This window comes from Gastrolobium bilobum, unplaced genomic scaffold (assembly GCF_033153095.1).
Source record: "Gastrolobium bilobum isolate Gb01-03AN ecotype WA unplaced genomic scaffold, APGP_CSIRO_Gbil_v1 utg12463, whole genome shotgun sequence".
Taxonomy (NCBI): Eukaryota; Viridiplantae; Streptophyta; class Magnoliopsida; order Fabales; family Fabaceae; genus Gastrolobium; species Gastrolobium bilobum.
The window spans coordinates 99,677-118,804 of record NW_026898920.1 but is presented as its reverse complement, the minus strand read 5'-3'; the positions used below and the strand labels follow the sequence as shown (position 1 = coordinate 118,804).

At 36.0% G+C, this 19,128-nt stretch overlaps 1 protein-coding gene across 3 annotated transcripts; it reads right to left on the bottom strand.

Annotated features, from left to right (window-relative positions):
• Nucleotides 1-1,586: 1,586 nt before the first annotated feature.
• On the bottom strand, nt 1,587-18,142 carry LOC133285551 (alpha-amylase 3, chloroplastic-like). 3 transcript variants are annotated; one of them, XM_061482798.1, is made up of 13 exons: nt 17,831-18,142; nt 17,189-17,319; nt 16,990-17,044; nt 16,776-16,898; nt 16,519-16,639; nt 16,022-16,371; nt 15,263-15,951; nt 14,759-14,948; nt 14,435-14,541; nt 8,124-8,373; nt 7,509-7,631; nt 5,966-6,133; nt 1,587-2,092 (listed from the first exon to the last, which is right to left on the bottom strand). In XM_061482798.1, exons 1-13 carry the CDS (start codon nt 18,077-18,079, stop codon nt 1,934-1,936), a joined length of 2,715 nt encoding a protein of 904 aa, XP_061338782.1. In that variant the 5' UTR covers nt 18,080-18,142; the 3' UTR covers nt 1,587-1,933. The 3 variants fall into 3 exon arrangements, 2 of the variants coding, with proteins under 2 accessions (XP_061338782.1, XP_061338783.1); XM_061482799.1 differs by lacking the exon at nt 17,831-18,142 and adding an exon at nt 17,658-17,678; XR_009748022.1 differs by lacking the exon at nt 1,587-2,092 and adding an exon at nt 7,147-7,227 and having other exon boundaries at nt 6,023-6,133.
• Between the last annotated feature and the right edge of the window lie 986 nt (nt 18,143-19,128).

Sequence of the window (19,128 nt, the reverse complement as noted above, 5' to 3'; positions counted from 1 at the left end):
ATGCCAATATATGTCATAATTAAATAGAAGCTATCATGTTAAAATCAACAATTAAAAATAATAAAATATTTTAGAACATAATTTGTCACCTTGAGCAACTTCCAAAATTCTAACCAATTCGTGCTGATAACATGTTGTGAAAAAAAGAAGTCAACTCATTATAAGACAAAAAAAGAGAAATTATAAGAGAGAATAAGGGAAAAGAGATCAAAAATTGCATTATCAAGTGTATCTGAAGCCACTATGATTAGTCTAGTGGTGAGAGATTTGAGTAGGTTGTATTAAGTTATGCGTTCAATTTTTATTTGTATAAAAAAAGACATCAAGTGTATCTGAATACAAGCCGTACCACCTCTATATAAAGATGAAGGTGAAGGAAGAATAGGAACTCTTTATCTTTTAGTCTTTTCATCTCCTAAGATTACAATACATTTAATTTCCTATAAAATATAGTAATATCCATTTATAATATTTTTTATTTTTGCAATGGCAATTTGGTAATTATAATAATTTATTAATGGCATCTTTGTAAATAAATATAATTTCTTTTAATTTTAAAGGGTTCGTTTTTTCTGCAGTTACTGCAGATAAGTTATCTGCAATAAGTCTAATACGACGTCGTTTTGGGGTGAAAATCATAGTATTTTTATAATTTTAATTTATTTGAGGATTATTATAGTCTTTATAATTATAATTTTTTAATCTTTCAATCTCAAAACGACGTCGTTTTGGGAGTAAATACAGATAACTTATCTGCAGTAACTGCAGAAATATTTTTCTGAATTTTAAATTATTTTACAGTATCAATTTTGTAATTATAAAACTTTATTAATAGTATTTTATAAATAAATACAACTTCTTGATAACTTTAAATCTAATTATATTTAAATAAGTTTTATTGTTCTTCTACTCTGAAAATCAGTTTGCGACATTTATATTCAAAATAATTTTTAAAAATTATTAAAGAAAAATATATACTTTTGGTTTTGAGGATGTCTAGAACATTATATTATTATATTTTCTATTGAATTTTTAATGTGACATGATACGACTAAGTTAATTATGCAAAGAAAGAGACCCCACACCCCCTATTTTGACAAATTTTATCTCATACAAAGTCTTTATATACCTCTCATTATAGCAACGTAACACGTAAAAATATCACGTTGACATATTTAAATCCCGAATAGTTTAATGAAACAGGTAAAGTATAAATGAAAACAATAAGCAGATGCTAGCAACTCGAGCTAGGTAACATTAGCTTTATGATATATCGACCAAGAAAACAAAAAAAAGTCTCTAGCAACTACCAAGAATAATTATAAATTTTTAAATCAATATTTTTCCAATTTTACTGTACACTGATTCTATCATGCATATGATCAGTTGAAAATACTTATGACTATTGCGGTTGTCTTAACTTAATCTGATATCTGACATCATTAGGTCGTGCTTGTCTTCTAGCAATCAAGAAATAATATGCATGAACAGGTGAAAATTGAGTGACTAGAATTCAGAATTTATTTTATACAATAATACGTTGCCATCTTTGTCCATAAGCCCTCATGAGAAATATTCACCGTGAATCCCGGTTAATGAATACATTCTATCACATGAAAAGATTCGTTTACAATTTTTTTTTTTTACAAACTAACAAATTACACTATGTCTGACCGGTAATACTCTACTCAAGAGTGTATTACCGATCATATATAATGTAATTTATAAGAGTTTGTAAACAAAAAATTTATAAATATAACCTTCACCTTCTATCATTTACATATCTTAAAATAGCATGCTTTGTAAATATAGTAGGGATGCTACAACTCATTCCAGATGAGCTTGCATTTAGCGTAGCAAGGAGATTTGCAAGGGGGAGAATTTACAAGGGACTACAAATGTACAAGATATATACTAATGAGTAATAATTATCTTATGATGCTTCCCAAATCTTATAGTCTCTTCCTTCAATTGCTAAGGACCACTTTTGGGAACCACTAGGTGGTTCAAAATGTCCAGGTCCGATCTTCATAGCAATTTTTTCATCGATGATGGCAGCATAAACATCCCTTTCGGCCTTGCTAATTTGAATCTTAAGCATGAAAGAGAAAAGGTTAGTGATCCAACAATATCAATGTTTGTACATTATATCAATTTGCCACTGAATGCCCATCTAAAGAACTCCTTCTCAGTTTTATTAAGAAAATCATGAAAACATGCGCATGCATATGGTATTATGAAAATTATATGCTCCCATTTTTTAACTCCCACCACTAAAGAGAGCTGCAGCCAAATAATAGATACATTCTAAGGAATGCCATGCTTCCTGTATTATGATTCATGAGTTATATAAGTTTCACTCTCTTAGCCTAATTCGAGAACTAAAATTGATTTGCTTTGACATGCAAGGAAAAAGTTTCTTATTCGTCCACCCCAGAAAATATTGGGTACACAATACTAGTATTTAGCATGCAGGACAATATTCTGATACTGTAGAATATGTAGAATATTCTAGATAGTATTTATTGATGTAGTTGGTAGTTGTATATTTAGTTGGTAGTTGTATATTTATTGATGTAGTTGGTGGTTGTATATTTATTAAAGTAGTTGAGGTAGTTGGATGTACTCAATATAAAAAGGACCCATTGGGTCTCTCAATGAATCAATAAAGTATTATTCAGATAAAACACTTCTTCCACTTCTTCTTTTCTTCATGGTATCAAGAGCTGGTTATATTCTAGTCTCTTCCTCGTTCTGATTTAATTTTAAGTCATTTTCCTATTCCTTTTTTTTCGTTTTAGCCACTGCCCAAGCCAGAATCCTTACCTAGACACCTCCAACCACGAAACCAAGACCACCATTAGGTTCAGAACAAGATTCTGAGCCAGCCCACAGATTACTGTAGCAGTACTGTTCATTACTGTAGCAATTACAGTTTCACTGTAGCCAAGATTGCTCTCATTGTATTTGGAGGAACTTTTTTCTGGGTACCTGTTGTTAGAAAACCATGGACGTTGAAAATTTTGAAAATTCGTCTTTTCAGAAATTGATGTCTCAACCTGCTGAGGCAACTAGTCATGTTGCTCAAAAAGGTATGGCATTCCATGTTGAACGTAGTAATCGTTGGATCCTTGATTCAGGGGCCTCTGATCACATGACAGGTAATGCAACCTTATTTTTCTCCTATACCCCTTACTATCACCCGTCACGAATAAGAACAGCTGATGGGAATTTCTCCACTATTGCGGGAAAGGGATCCATTAAACTTTCTGAGCATATTATTTTGAACTCGGTACTTCATGTTCCCTCTCTTACTTGTAATCTCATCTCTATTAGCAAACTTACTGCTGAGTTGCATTGTGTTGCTAAGTTCTCTGCAAATGCTTGTATCTTTCAAGAACAGGACTCGGGGATGATGATTGGCAGTGCTAGAGAAGAAGAAGGGCTATACTATTTTACAGATGTTCATTGTGAAAAGAGGATTTTTTCGAACCACTCTCTATGTTTATCAGATGATTGTAATGATGTTTTGTTATGGCATCGTAGGTTGGGACACCCAAATTTTGTTTATCTCCAGAAGTTATTGCCGAACTTATTTATCAATAAAAAGCCAAGTTCCCTTCTTTGTGATATTTGTCAGCTTGCAAAGCACTCTCATGTCACTTATTCTCCTAAGAAATATCATGAATCTTCTCCCTTTACATTGATTCATAGTGATGTTTGGGGACCTGCTCGTGAAAAAAATGTCTCGGGTGCTCGTTGGTTTATTACTTTCATTGATGATCATTCTAGGGTATGTTGGGTATATCTCTTAAAAGATAAGTCTGAGGCAGCATCCACTTTTAAAAACTTTCATGCTATGATTCAAACTCAATTTCAGACTTCTATCAAAATTCTGCGAACAGACAATGGTGCTGAATATTTTAATTCAGTTCTTGGAGATTACCTAAACCAGCATGAAATTATTCATCAAAGTTCTTGTCCTAACACCCCTCAACAAAATGGGGTGGCTGAAAGGAAAAATAGACATCTAATTGAGGTTGCTCGAGCTCTTTTATTCACGATGCATGTCCCTAAATATCTGTGGGGGGAAGCCGTCTTGACAGCCTGTTATCTCATTAATCGGATGCCTTCTCGGGTACTAAATTTTCATTCTCCTTTATCCTGTCTTACTAAATCTTTTCCCTCTTTCAGTGCTCTTTCTTCTCTTCCTCCCAAAATATTTGGCTGTGTGGTTTTTGTGCATATTCCTCCACATCAAAGGTCCAAACTTGACCCTAAATCCATCAGATGTGTCTTCATAGGATATTCCCCTAATCAAAAAGGTTATAAGTGTTACTCACCTTCTCTCCGTAAGGTTTTTGTTCATAAGAATATCTCCTCGCTAAGGGATTTACTCAGACTCATGGGATAGATTATCAGAAGACATTTGCTCCTGTTGCCAAACTTAACACTATCCGCGTTCTGCTATCTCTTGCCGCCAACCTTGATTGGCCATTGCAACAGTTAGATGTTAAGAATGCCTTCTTGAATGGTGATCTCCATGAGGAAGTTTACATGGATCCACCTCCTGGTTTTGAAAAGGGGGATGGTTCTGTGTGCAAGTTGCAGAAGTCTCTCTATGGACTTAAACAATCTCCCAGAGAATGGTTTGGGAAATTTACTCAAGTTGTTAAGGGAAGAGGGTTCACCCAAGCTCAGACTGATCACACTTTATTTTTTAAACACTCCGACAAAGGAAGAATTGCTATTCTGATCGTTTATGTTGATGACATAATTGTCACTGGTAATGATAGCGAGGAGATAACCTCTTTAAAAAAATGTTTAGCTGACCAGTTTGAACTAAAAGATCTTGGATCTCTCAAATATTTCCTTGGCATGGAAATTGCTCGGAGGAAGGAAGGAATTTCTTTAACTCAGAAAAAATACATTCTAGACCTTGTTTCAAGAAACAGGTATGCTTGGGTGCAAGCCGGCAGAGACTCCAATTGAAGCTAATATCAAGATGGGAGTTGAGGACGGGGAAGATGTTGATAGGGAGCAGTACCAGAGACTAGTGGGAAAATTAATCTATTTGTCTCACACTCGTCCTGATATTGCTTTTGCTGTGAGCATGGTTAGCCAATTCATGCATTCTCCTAAGGAAAAACACCTTAGTGCTGTTTATAGAATTCTCAAATACCTCAAAAATACCCCTGGTCAAGGAATTTTCTTTAAAAAAGGGCACAAAAGGATGATTGAAATCTATACAGATGCAGACTGGGCTGGCTCTGCAATGGACCGAAGATCTACTTCAGGATATTGTACTTATGTCTGGGGAAACCTTGTGACCTGGAGAAGTAAGAAACAAACTGTTGTTGCAAGAAGCAGTGCAGAAGCAGAATTTCGGGCTCTAGCCCATGGTATTTGTGAAGGAATTTGGTTACGAAGGCTTCTGGAGGAGCTGAAGATCTCTTATTCCCTACCTATCAGATTATATTGTGATAATAAGGCTGCTGTCAGCATTGCTCAAAATCCTGTTCATCATGACAGAACAAAACATGTGGAAGTTGATCGTCACTTTATCAAAGAGAAATTAGAAGACGGTAGTGTATGCTTGACATATATACCTACCAAGGAACAGACGGCGGATATCCTCACCAAAGGATTACTTAAGCCGACCTTTGAGAATTTGATCAGCAAGTTGGGAATGATCAATATATATCTCCCAACTTGAGGGGGAGTGTAGAATATTCTAGATAGTATTTATTGATGTAGTTGGTAGTTGTATATTTAGTTGGTAGTTGTATATTTAGTTGGTAGTTGTATATTTATTGATGTAGTTGGTGGTTGTATATTTATTAAAGTAGTTGAGGTAGTTGGATATACTCAATATAAAAAGGACCCATTGGGTCTCTCAATGAATCAAGAAAGTATTATTCAGATAAAACACTTCTTCCACTTCTTCTTTTCTTCAGATACTTACTGTACTACTGCAGTGGATCTTATTCCTCTTCCTCAGAGATATAAGAGTGGCTATTTCAGTTTTGTAGCGAGAGGAAATGTGGTCAAAGAACACTGATGGGGTTCCTGGGTGAGTAAGAATGTAAGCATATCCTTGCATTTCTTTTCCACCGGGAAATCTCCAATGACCCTACAAGAGAAAATATTAAAGAAATTTTGATTAATGTAAATGACAGTTGATACTTCAATGAATCCGAAAAGCATAACAAAATGGATGCCTGCAAGACGAGAAGGGCGCCTACAGAACAAAGGGATGTCAGACAGCTTTCTCAGTTATATATGCTCTCTCTATGTTGAAATTCAAAATTTTGCTTTACCTTAATAACAGCTCTGAAACAGTTAAGTGGTGTTCACTTATAATACCATATCATGATAAATAAAACTTCAATCCTATCTGATGCACTTATAGTTGGTCCATTGTACATGGCCCAATCATTGATTCAAGAAACTCGTAGTCAACTAGAATTGTGGCCTAATAAGTATGGCCCAATTGTTGAAAGAGGCAATGATTTGAAATATAACAAATTACAATCGAATCCAAGTCCCAACAAAGCAGCATATGTGATTGTGATTAGTTTAGGAAGAAAAAGAAAGCAACATATTTGACGTGATTTGAAATTAAAGATTTGGGATGTATTTTGAATTATCTATTTGTAATTTTTTATTTATTTTTAGATGTTAATTACTATCATATTTATTTTAGGAAGTTTTATTATTTTTGGAATTTTGAATCAATTTGTAATTAGTCTATAAAAGGGTGCTTATGACCCTTATTCTAGGAGTTGAATTTTGATATTTGAGAATTAGAAATTGAGAACTTGAGGGTTATTCTTTTGAGAAAATCCCAACTTTCTGTTTAGCCACTTTTCTATGTGCTTTCGGCATCATTTGGTATCAGAGCACCAGGTTATTTATTTCTTTATTTAGGGAATTATAATAATTGCTAGTTATTTCCTTTTTGTTATTTTAGATTATGTTTGAGTGTGAGTTGATTGTGCGTTATCTTCTTTGATTGCGCATGATTATAGTTATTTACTTTTTTTGTTATTTTATTTTTGCCTATTTAAGGCTTAGAGAACCCTATTGTTAGGAGGTTGTTTTTGGTTAAATAAAATTAAGAAAAGAGAAATAGTATTTTCTCACCATCCTTGTATTTGTTCTTCTTTCTGTTTAGCCAATTGGTTACTGCTTCGGCATTACTATCATTTATCAACCAATATTTTTCTGTGAAAAATATTCCAAAAGTTTATAGTTACACAACTAGTCAACTACAGACTTACAAGTAGATATATAAATGTAAATAAACAATCTGAAAAAACTCCAGGAAAATGACTAATTTGAAAATATCTAATTATGCTAGTGGCATCATTCATCTTACTAGGTTAAGCAAAGTTAACAACCCTTCTCTACATGAAATCATTTGAGTATAATTTCTTTCTTTGAGATTAAATCTAGAAAAAATGTCAAGCTGTATCATGATATTTTTAGAAAGAGGAAGTTAATACCTGGGTCGAACCAGTATCATGATTCTCTATAAAGGTAACAGCACGAGATGGCCACCAGCCAACAACACCAGGGGGTTTTCCCTTTTGATCTGACAATCGCCAATATTCACATCTTTCCAATACCTATATTGAGAAAGAATTTAACATTTCAAGATTAAAGAATAAACATACAACCTGGAAAAGCAACCATGTTAACAGCATGCATATTAGTATTTCTTTACAAGAGGTCCATGTTTTGGAAAACAAACTATTTAAGAGGCTAAGGTAAGGTTGTTTACATCACAGTACAGTTGCATTTATTTCTGAAATAGCAAGAAGATATATGATGTCATGACAAGGGAAGAGTTATCAGCAAAAGAGCGCCTTATGAAAAGTTTATGTCAATTCTTTCTATTTGGTAATTACTCCATATAATTAAGCCGCAATATGATTCTCACTTATCTGAACAACCTTGAAAATCCTAAGCATGGCAGCAAGCAGCTAATCACCAATGAGTATGAGATCAAATAAATGAAACTAGTAATAATTTCAAAACATAATTTACTTTGTAAGAAGTACATAGAATATGTAAATTTAACAAATGATATGAAAAAATGTACCAGAGTTAGTACTTACAGAGTGAAGAATCCCTTTTGTCGTAACATCAAATGCACCAGCAGTACCATTAGTGGCACTGATCCAGTCAATAATTCTCTGCCTATGAGCATCTTGATTATAATCCATTACACCATATGTATAACTGAGGGAATCCCAGTACTCTCCCACGGTAAAGTAAGGTTCACTTGCATCCAGGTAATCCTTTACATAACCACCCCAAAATCCTCTGACAAAGTCAAGCCTCCATCCATCATACCCAATTTCTTTCCTGAAGATCACAGTCACAATATTAGAAAAATATATAATTCTGTAACACTCTATCACAGCAGACAAAAAATAAATTCTGAAAATAAGTCACAGAAACATTGTATGAAACTAATTAGGATACAAGAAAAGAATTGCCTGGGGCTAATAGGCAACAAGGTAAAAGTGATCACAGATCATTTGGTATGTATAAGAAAGAGCCTCCTTCGAAGCATCTGTATCTTAATGCTCGCCTTAGCTTCCTTAAAAGAAACATTGGATAATACACTTCACCCCTCCCCCTAGCATACCAGTTACCAGTTACCAGTTACAAGGGTTATAGAAAGTTTGAATGATGGAACCAGTTTTTCCATTAAAACTAAAAGAAAAAAAACGTACAATAAATAGACACCAGAAATATTCCAGTGCAACAAATCCCTATAATCAGGGAAAGAGATAAAACTAGAAAACTGAATCCTATTTTAACTAAACAGGAAAAATATCAGAAACAAACTAATCCTAGGAATTTAAATAACAAATAACGAAACAAACTCCTAAGATTAAGGAGGAAAAATAAAACATTCTAGATGCTGAAAACTAGGGATTGCAACACTCCCCCTCAAGCTGGGTGGTAGATGTCCAGCATTCCCAGCTTGGAAATTAGTCCTTCAAATTTAATTCTTGATAAAGACTTGGTTAAGATATCAGCAATCTGGGACCCTGTGGAAATGTGACTTAGATCAATAATATTTGCATCAATTTTTTCCTTGATGAAATTTCTATCAAGTTCAACATGCTTGGTACGGTCATGATGGATTGGATTATTGACAATTCCAATGGTGGCCATGTTATCACAGAAAATCTTCATAGGATCCTTGTATTCGAGGTGTAGCTCCTTTAGGACTCTTAAAATCCACATTCCCTCACAAGTGCCTAAGGACAATGCCCTGTATTCGGCTTCAGCACTGCTTCTGGCTACCACAGACTGTTTTTTACTCCTCCAAGTGACCAAATTTCCCCACACATATGAGCAATAGCCTGTGGTTGATCTTCGATCGATAATGGATCCTGCCCAATCAGCGTCCGTGTAAATCACAATATCACGGCTGGAATTTTTCTTGAAGAACAATCCTTTACCAGGAGTCATCTTTAAGTATCGTAGGATTCTGTAGACGGCTTCCAAGTGCTCTTCATTTGGGCTGTTCATAAATTGACTGACCACACTCACAGGGAAACTAATATCAGGCCTAGTGTGGGCTAAATAAATGAGTTTTCCAACTAGTCTTTGATATCTCTCAGTGTCTACCGAAGCACATTCTTGTTTGAGTCCTATCTTGTAGTTCGCCTCCATTGGTGTATCAGAAGGTTTACATCCCAACATCCCTGTTTCATTCAGCAGATCAAGAGTATATTTTCTTTGAGAAACTGAAATTCCTTCCTTAGTTCTTGCCACTTCCATTCCAAGAAAATATCGTAATTTTCCAAGGTCCTTGACCTCAAATTTGTGAGCTAACGTCTCCTTTAATTGCTTTATCTCATCCTCCCAATTACCAGTAATCACAATATCATCAACATAGACAATTAATATTGTAATTTTCTGATGAGGTGCAGTTTTAACAAACATAGTATGATCAGTTTGACATTGGGAGTACCCTTGATTTTTGACAACTGCAGTAAACTTATCAAACCAAGCCCTTGGAGATTGCTTCAAACCATAAAGGGATTTTAATAATCTACATACCTTTCGAGATCCTTGACCATCTTCCACTCCTTGGGGAATTTCCATGTAAACCTCTTCTTCTAAGTCACCATTTAAGGATGCATTCTTCACATCCATTTGCCAAAGGGGCCAATCTAGGCAAGCAGCAATGGACAAAAGAATTTTAATTGAATTAAATTTTGCTACTGGAGCAAAGGTTTCCTGGTAATCAATGCCCTGTGTCTGAGTGAATCCTTTGGCCACAAGTCTTGCTTTATGGCGATTAATACTCCCATCTTCATTATATTTGATGGTAAAAATCCACTTACAGCCAACCACTGATTTTCCTTGTGGTAAGGTAACTATCTCCCAAGTGCCATTTTTTTTGAGTGCATGCAATTCATCCTGGATAGCAGAACACCATTCAGTAGTCTTAGATGCCTCAAAGTAGGATGTAGAAATGGTTTCCTTGTCAATGTTCTTGACTAGATGCTGCATCCTGGAGGAAAGATTGGCATAGGATATAAAATTACAGATGGAATGACTTGTACATGTCCTTACCCCCTTACGAAGTGCAATTGGCATGTGCAGAGCATCATCAGAACTTGGCAGCAAGGATTCAGTTTGGTCAAGTGCAGGACTAATGGTTTCTTCAGTTGGACCAGGAGCCAAGGTAATCTGTTTGTCAACATGTTCAAGCATCTCAGAAGCTGTTCTGTATTTGGGCCGTCGCGTGTAGACTTGCAGGGGCTGCTGTTCAGGCGGTTTCTGGAGCGGGCCGGAAGAGGATAAGCCATTAGATGAAGTGTCATTTTCCTGAGATTCACCTAAGATCGGTGTAGGGGTTGTTGAAGCAGAGTTTTCTGGAGTATTAGTCACAAACAACCATTCCTTGGAATTAGGGATCTCCCCCTGAATGGCGGTTTGGGAAAAATAAGGCTGATGTTCAAAAAAGGTGACATCTTTAGTAATGTAGAATCGATGTGTGGCTGGACTGAAGCATTTATACCCCTTCTGAGTAGGGGAATAGCCAAGAAAGATGCCCTTAAGAGCCCGAGGATCCAATTTACCACCTTGAGAGTTATGAATGAACACGGTGCAACCAAAAATTTTTGGTGGGAGATTTGGGGTTAAGGTCAATGAAGGGAATGCAGTGAGGAGTGTTTGGTAAGGTGAGGAGAAGTGTAATACCCGAGATGGCATGCGGTTGATAAGGTAAGTGGCTGTAAGAATAGCTTCCCCCTAATAATTTTTGGATGTATTTGAGGCAAAGAGTAGGCTACGAGCAACTTCAAGTAAATGGCGATTTTTTCTCTCAGATACACCGTTTTGTTGTGGGGTATTGACACAAGAGCTCTGGTGGATGATGCCATGGTCTTTTAGGTAAGCTGAAAGGTCCAAGTTAAAATAATCACGTGCATTGTCAGATCTAAGGGTAAGGATTTGGGTTTGAAATTGGGCAAGGATCATTTTGTGAAAGACTTTAAAGGTGGATGTGACTTCAGATTTATTGGCTAATAGGTACACCCATGTCATTCGAGTATGATCATCAATAAATGTGACAAACCAACGAGCACCCGTAAGGCTTTTAACAGTTGCAGGTCCCCACACATCACTGTGGATAATGGCAAATGGTTTAGAAGGAACATGCATTTGTAAGGGATAATGAGACCGAGTTTGTTTTGCAAGTTGACATATATCACATGAAGGAAAATTCGAATTCTCATTAAATAAAGAAGGGTACATCTTTTTCATATATTGAAAGTTTGGATGCCCTAATCTAAAATGCCATAAAAGAGCCTTATTCAAATTGCTAGTTGCTGCAAATGTGCTGTCTTGAGTCTTCATAACCGCGGCTGTGTAAAGTTGATATAAACCATTAGAGACCCTAGCACTGCCAATCGTCCTCCCCGATGCCAAATCCTGAAAAATACAATCAACGTGGGTAAATTTGACTGTGCACTTTAAATCCTTGGTCAATTTGGTAATAGAAATTAAATTGCAGGTAAGAGATGGAACGTAGAGAACTCCAGTTAAAGATATGGTTGACGATAGGTGAACAACACCAATTCCGTGAACCTTGGCTAAGCCTCCATTTGCTGTTTTTACTGATTTTGCCTTGAAAATGGGAAAGTATTCAGAAAGAAGAGAGGAATTACCAGTCATATGATCTGTAGCCCCAGAATCTACCATCCAGGAATCACATTTATCAAGATCGGATTGGAGAGCTGTATGGAATGTACCTGATTGATGACTATCAGATGAGGGATTAGATTTGTCCTTATTGCAATCTTGCAGCATGCGTTGTATGGCTATCACTTGTTCCCTTGTAAATGTATGGCCTTCGGATTTTGCTTGCGGAACATCTTCTACAACTGCAGCAACATGATTAAAGTCTCTGTTTTGTCTTGGCTTCCAATCAGCTGGCTTGCCATGGATTTTCCAGCATGTATCCCGAATATGCCCAGTTCTGTTGCAATGGTCACACCAGAGCTTACCATTTCGCCTAGGTCTGGAGTCTGCATTGTTGGGTCTAGAGACAAAGGCTGCTGCTTCCAAAGGTGCATCAACTTTTGGGATGCTATTGGTCAAAACTTTGCGGCTTTCTTCCCACTTTAATTCAGAAAAAACTTCTCGCAAGGATGGCAGAGGGCGAGTGGCCATGATGCGGCTGCGAGCTCCATCATAGATTGGATTGAGTCCCAAAAGAAGGTTGTAGGTGCGGTCTTGTTCAACAATTTTCTTATACTGAAGAGTATCGGCTGGAGTAGTCCATTCATGTTGATCATAAAGATCCAATTGTTGCCAGAATTTTAGGAGTGAATTATAATAGCTGGTGACATCCTTGTCCTCCTGTTTGAGATCACGAAGAATCCCCTTGATGTGAAACAAGGCAGCTGTGTTATCTTCCTTAGAGAAGGCTTCCTTCACGCCATCCCAAATTTCCTTGGCTGTGGAGCACAACATGTATGTTTCAGCTATTTCAGGCACCATGGAATTCAGCAACCAAGACATCACAAGGTTATTTTCAATGGACCACTTCTTGTATTGTGGATGACTGGTTTCCAGAGGAGCAGCATCACCCGTACCGGTGAGATGATCTCCCTTGCCACGGCCTCCAATGAACATACGAACGCTGCGTGACCACAACAAATAATTGTCTCCATTGAATCGATGACCAGTGATGACTAATGCTGGACTATCGTTGGTAATGACAGCTGCTGAGTTGTTGTTGGTTTGGTTTGATGCTGAAACATTGAGTGGGGTTGTTGTTGGAGTGGTATTTGTACCGGTGGTATTGGAAGAAGTAGTTTGGTAGGCTCTCATGGTGCCAAAGAGTGGCACATTGGTAGCCATGGGTGGATCAGTCCCTTAAAAATCAAGCTCTGATACCATATAGAAAGTTTGAATGATGGAACCAGTTTTTCCATTAAAACTAAAAGAAAAAAAACGTACAATAAATAGACACCAGAAATATTCCAGTGCAACAAATCCCTATAATCAGGGAAAGAGATAAAACTAGAAAACTGAATCCTATTTTAACTAAACAGGAAAAATATCAGAAACAAACTAATCCTAGGAATTTAAATAACAAATAACGAAACAAACTCCTAAGATTAAGGAGGAAAAATAAAACATTCTAGATGCTGAAAACTAGGGATTGCAACAAGGGTTTTGTATAAATGAGTGTCTTTCACAGAAAATATGTCTAGCACAAAACACTTAGTTTCGTCAGATATCTTCTGAACAGGTCAGCTGAACCCTACAGCTAAGGAGCTTTTAAGGAAAATTGCTCATTCTCCTGGAAGCAAAGAATTGGATCAGACTCAAAAAACTAGGATACTTATAAGCATGATGCTATGGCTGGAACACAAACTAAGGACTGGCATTCCATATTACCATGAGATGTCTGAGACAGAGGAAGACACCCTCCAATGGGTGCTGATAAGAAACCAACTTAGCACTTAATCTGCTATATCTCGAGCATGTTCTAGCATCCTTTCATGAAAGAAGTTGAAATACTCCTCTTATATCAATGAAGTCAATGCATACATATAAAATCTTTACATGAAACTAGAAAATTGTGTAACTAATTAAGCCACATTGTGATAGTTGCTATGACATCTACAACTAACATCAAGAATTAAATCTGAAGAATAAAACTTCTAACATGAAATTTTACAAAAATCTAAAAGACGGTTTAAAACTCATTCTCTATACCAGAATGTCTTGGCTCTCCAGCATAACAATCATAGCAACAAAACCATGACTCCTAATACAACATGATTAGAATCTATGATCTACTCACAAATTAATTGGATCTTCTTCTGACAAAACATTTTTTGTTAGTAGTAACCTAAAGAAAATTTGGGTCTGAAATATCAACCTCAACCAGCATAACCATTCTTTGAGATCCTTTCTCACAAATTCCTGTGAATGATCAATATTTGGAGCAGCATGAAAATTATCTCCACTACTCTTGTTGCCCCTACCCTGTATGTTAGGAAGGATATCCATTATGTTTTCTAGATTTATCCAGAAATATAACTCAAACTAACAAGGAAACATAATGGAAGGTCATTAATCTTGAACCGTAAAAAGAAACTAGCTATGTTATAGAGAAAGTTAATAACCTTTTATCTACGTTGTTCTGTTTTAGGATTATTATCAATATTGTGAAACCAGACATCCAAAACCTATACAAACAAACCTGAAAATGTGGATCATCAGCAACAACTGCATGATCATCCCAGTTGAGACGGCCTCCAAATATGTTCCAAATACCATTTTGATTCTGATAATGAGCACAGCGATGATTTAAAACAGCATCTCCTAGGGCTTTGATCCCAACTTCATGAAGACTTTTCACCAAATCCTTCAGTTCATCAATGTTGCCATATCTGATATTTATTTAAAAAAAAAATTATATTTAACAATTCAAATGCACAAGTTCCTTTTCATGATGATGTTACGATAGTCTATCCTGTGATATACATATTATATATATATTCACATGTATTATATAAATCAGCAGATGAGAGTAAGCTGCAATGCTGCTCAAGTTAATGAGGGATGATATTATTTTGAAAGTCCAGCATATGGTATATGCTTTTTAATGTGAGCAATTTGCATAATATTGGGCCTTATATCAAAATATTGAGAGAAGATTGACATCAACAACTACAAAATAATTAGACTATTTTTAATCTAGTACCTGGAATTTAAATTATATAAATCCTTTGGCATGTATCCTTCAGGTGAAACAGACTCTGTAGGTGGTGGTAACCAAACCATAGTGAAACCAAGTGATGCTAATTCTGAAGCTTTCTCTTTAAGCTCCATATACCATCTTCCAGATTTATGAGATTCCCAGTTAAACCCTTGGCATAGTATTTCGTATCCTGTGCCAGTCGCTGAGCGTATTTCTGGATCCAGAGTCAGTATCCCTGATTCCATAGCAGCCTCAGGTTCTACAGTAGTTGCCTCGGGTGCCACAGTAGTTGCCTCGGAGAAAGTTGGAATGGAGCTTCTGAAGATATTAAAGGCCTCGGCAGCCAGTCTTTCAATTTCTTGAAGAATGCTTTCTTGTGCTTTTTTGGATATTGTCTTTGGACTATTCTTAGAATAAATGTCCATCACCAAATTCCTTATTTCATTGATTATTCCACCGTTAAATGAAGAGAAAGAAGTCTCTTGACTTGCAATTTCAGTCACTTCACTCCCTTTTGACTTATCCTCTCTCTTTCCACTATGTAAACTACTAGAACTTGAAAGGGGGATATAAAAGTCACTTCCCATGTACTTGAACCAAGTAGTTTCATTTTGCTTAAGAGCAAAAAGAAATCCTGAATATTCTTCTCCTATAGTGATTAGTGCTGAAGATCCTTTTACACTGTCTCTTGGCTACAAAACCGTATGAATAAGTGAATATATCATAAAAAACAAAGAAAGGCATTTAACTACAATACTATACCTGTAATTGAGTTCTCAAAGCTCTGTCTTTAAATGCTCCTGTTTCAGGTGGATGAGGAGCAGGTGGAACTTCCCACTTTCTTGAATTATCCCTGCAAACTCCCCAGTGAAGGATGACATCTCCAGGTAGATCGGTTTCAAAATATAAAAGATTCTTAACTGCCTCAGACTCAAAGCATTTCTTAACAGAGACATTGATAGAGTTATTGATTGAAACCTTCTTTGTAATTGGCATTTCTGCATAGAAACCTTCTAGTTGACTATTCTTTTGTTTTGGACCTCTGGATTCACTGCTGTCATCTTGACCTGCTTTTGACTTGAGGAGCATGTTAGATATCTGCCACAAATTCCCTATGATTGAGGAAATAGTACCACAAATTATAGGCTGTGTATCACAGGATTATGATTTATTTGACACTCTTAGTGCATTAAGAAAAGAGACAGGATAGACTTTTTTATAGAAGCAAATAAATCAGAATGTGTAATGATTTGAAAAACCTGGCCATAAATTAAAGCCTCTTTTAGATACAGTTATATTAGTATCCGTCTTAAGGTAGTTGACCAAAGGAACCTTGAAATCTCTTCCTTTGTGATGATACCAAGCTCCGGTTTCCTCATCCTTAATCAACAACAGGAACACCCAAAATGAGAAGCAGAGAGAAATGATAAAAGGCAAAAACAATATTGAGTCAGAAGGTACTCATAAACAAACACTAAGAACTAGCACTCTCAATTGCTAATGGTTAAAAATGAACCTTGAGAACAAAATTAATTGCTGAAATTTCATTGTTGGGCTTAAGATCAATCCTGACTTCATGAAACGTATCTCCTTCAGCCGATAACGATGACTTCTTCAAGGGTGTCTGTATTGCATAGTCCTGAAAATTTTACTTCCAACTTAAACTTTTCTGCATGAACACGGGCCATATGTGATCATGATCCATGAGAAGTCATGAAGCCATTGTCTACCTTTATAGGAACAGATCCAGGGGGTATCATATCACGAGGAGGTTGATCCCATTCCCTACAGAATCAAGTTTACATCGTCATTATTGGATGTTTAACATTAAGATTTGGCTCTTACTCTACTATCAATTAAAGTACAATAACAAGGTACCTCAAAATCAGAAAGAGAGAAAATTCAAACATTTTGTTCAACATGATGTACCTTCCAACATCATCAACATGGGTAACTCCCCAATGAAGAATCCATTTTCCAGGTAGATTGCAACCCACCCGAAGCACCCAATCCTTCAAATCCTTCTCGCGATCTATTATCACAATAATCTTTCCCTCCACCTAAAATAGACCGTTCCAATCAACACAAAACAATCCATCAATGCCAAACACAAACATATGTTTAGTTACATAAAAGAAAACAAATAAAAACAAAACAAAACAAAAAAAGCAGCTTTTTTTCTCTTTCATCATGCACCGTTTATTTCGTTTTAAAAAGTGTTTACAAAAAACATGATTGTTACCATTACTATTCCGTTTGATTCCTCAGAAAACTTCATAACCTCTCCCCATCCAAAAGTAAAACATATAATAACAAAATTGATTGAGCTGACTCAAAAGTTCCGACTTTTTCATTTTTGGAAAAAAAATACAAAAAAATAAAAAAAAAACTCTGATACCCATCAACTTCTTCTCTCTGTTTCCTCTGAAACCAAACGTTTTCCTGAGAATACAAAAATCAAAAATTTTCCCTTTTGGGTGTTTCCCAACACTTTCTTATGAAACAAAACAGGACATACAGACAGGAATGACAGGCATATATATATATAAATGGGAAGGGAAAGTTTGAGACCGTTTGGGTTTGGTTGATTGGGAAAGTCTTGGTGAAGAAGGTGTGAGAGCATTGAAGGGAGTGGAGGTTAGGTGTTTCTGTAACGGAAGCTGCAAGTGCAGGAGAGAGAGGCGTGTGATGGGGTTGGCGGAAGGTGGGGTTAGAAGAGCAAGTGAGAAAGAAGGGTTTGAATTTGTTTGGTTTGGAACGGTGAATTGGAGTTTCTCTGCGGGGAAGGTGGAAGAGTGGCTCTAAGGCAATGGTCGACATGATCGTTTTGCTTTGCAGGCAATGAAGAAGAAGGAAGGTAAAGGAGATGGTACCACCAACTTTGCCATGGCTCTTTGCTCAAAACAACTAACTTATAAGGAACGGACCAAATATTTTATTCAAATTATTATTTATTTAATATTTAAATTTAAAAAAAAAACTTCTCATTTTTTCGCATAATTTCTATGGTGTAAATCTTCTCTGTAATTTTGATTAAAATTACATAATTTTATATCTTTTAAAATGACAAATGACAAACATCTTAGAGTCGAACCACCTGTCACTTGTCACTGATCCTTTCTAGTTGGGATCAGTTAGACTACACATGCATATTGACCCTCGAAAACACTTAGTGACTCCGGGTCATTGCATTTAAAAAAAAATATATTCACACCAAAAGACGTAGTTTGATGTGTAAACAAAAAACTCGTTACTATCTAAATTTAGAACTAGATCTGAAATTTGAATTGTTCTTATTCTGCTCTTGTGGACCCAATCTACTTGATGTGGTGATCTCCTTCGCCAGCTGGTGGTTCCTCTATCATATTCGGTCTTCTCTCTCCTTCTCTTCAGTCGTGATGATTCTTCTCTTTCTATCGTTGATTCGTCGAGCCGCCACCTCTCCTTAGCCACTCTCTCTAGGGTAAGGAGATCTCCTTTTACATGTTGGAGGTGTGTGAGAAGGACAATAAGGGCCTGAGTTTGATGATATAACTTTTCATTAACTGCATTATGTGTTTTTTCATTAAATGCATTAGAACATGTGTTTTATACTTTGATAGTTTGATACTTTGATTAGCTTGTGTAATATTGATTTGTGAATGTAATTGGTTGAATTATATTAAATATATTTTTTATGATTGTTGTTTGATTTTTTTTTAATTTTTCATATAAGATATATATTTATATTTTTTAATATATAAAATCAGGTCAGTGAAGTGTCTGTGTGAGACTGTGACCTTCTAATTGAACCAATAACCCCGGATCTTCGTTGAGTTGATGACCGAACCGAGTTTTTAAACACTGTTATGAGCTCTGTAAAAAATGAA

Bases quoted from the DNA above. Each gene is read 5' to 3' on its own strand.
- LOC133285551 (XM_061482798.1), bottom strand. From the start codon at position 18,079: ATGTCGACCATTGCCTTAGAGCCACTCTTCCACCTTCCCCGCAGAGAA. The intron at 16,372-16,518 runs GTTTTTCAAATC...CCTCAATCATAG, and splicing joins AGGCTTTAATTTATGGCCAG to GGAATTTGTGGCAGATATCT. The intron at 14,949-15,262 runs GTACTAGATTAA...AATAAATATCAG, and splicing joins TTATATAATTTAAATTCCAG to ATATGGCAACATTGATGAAC.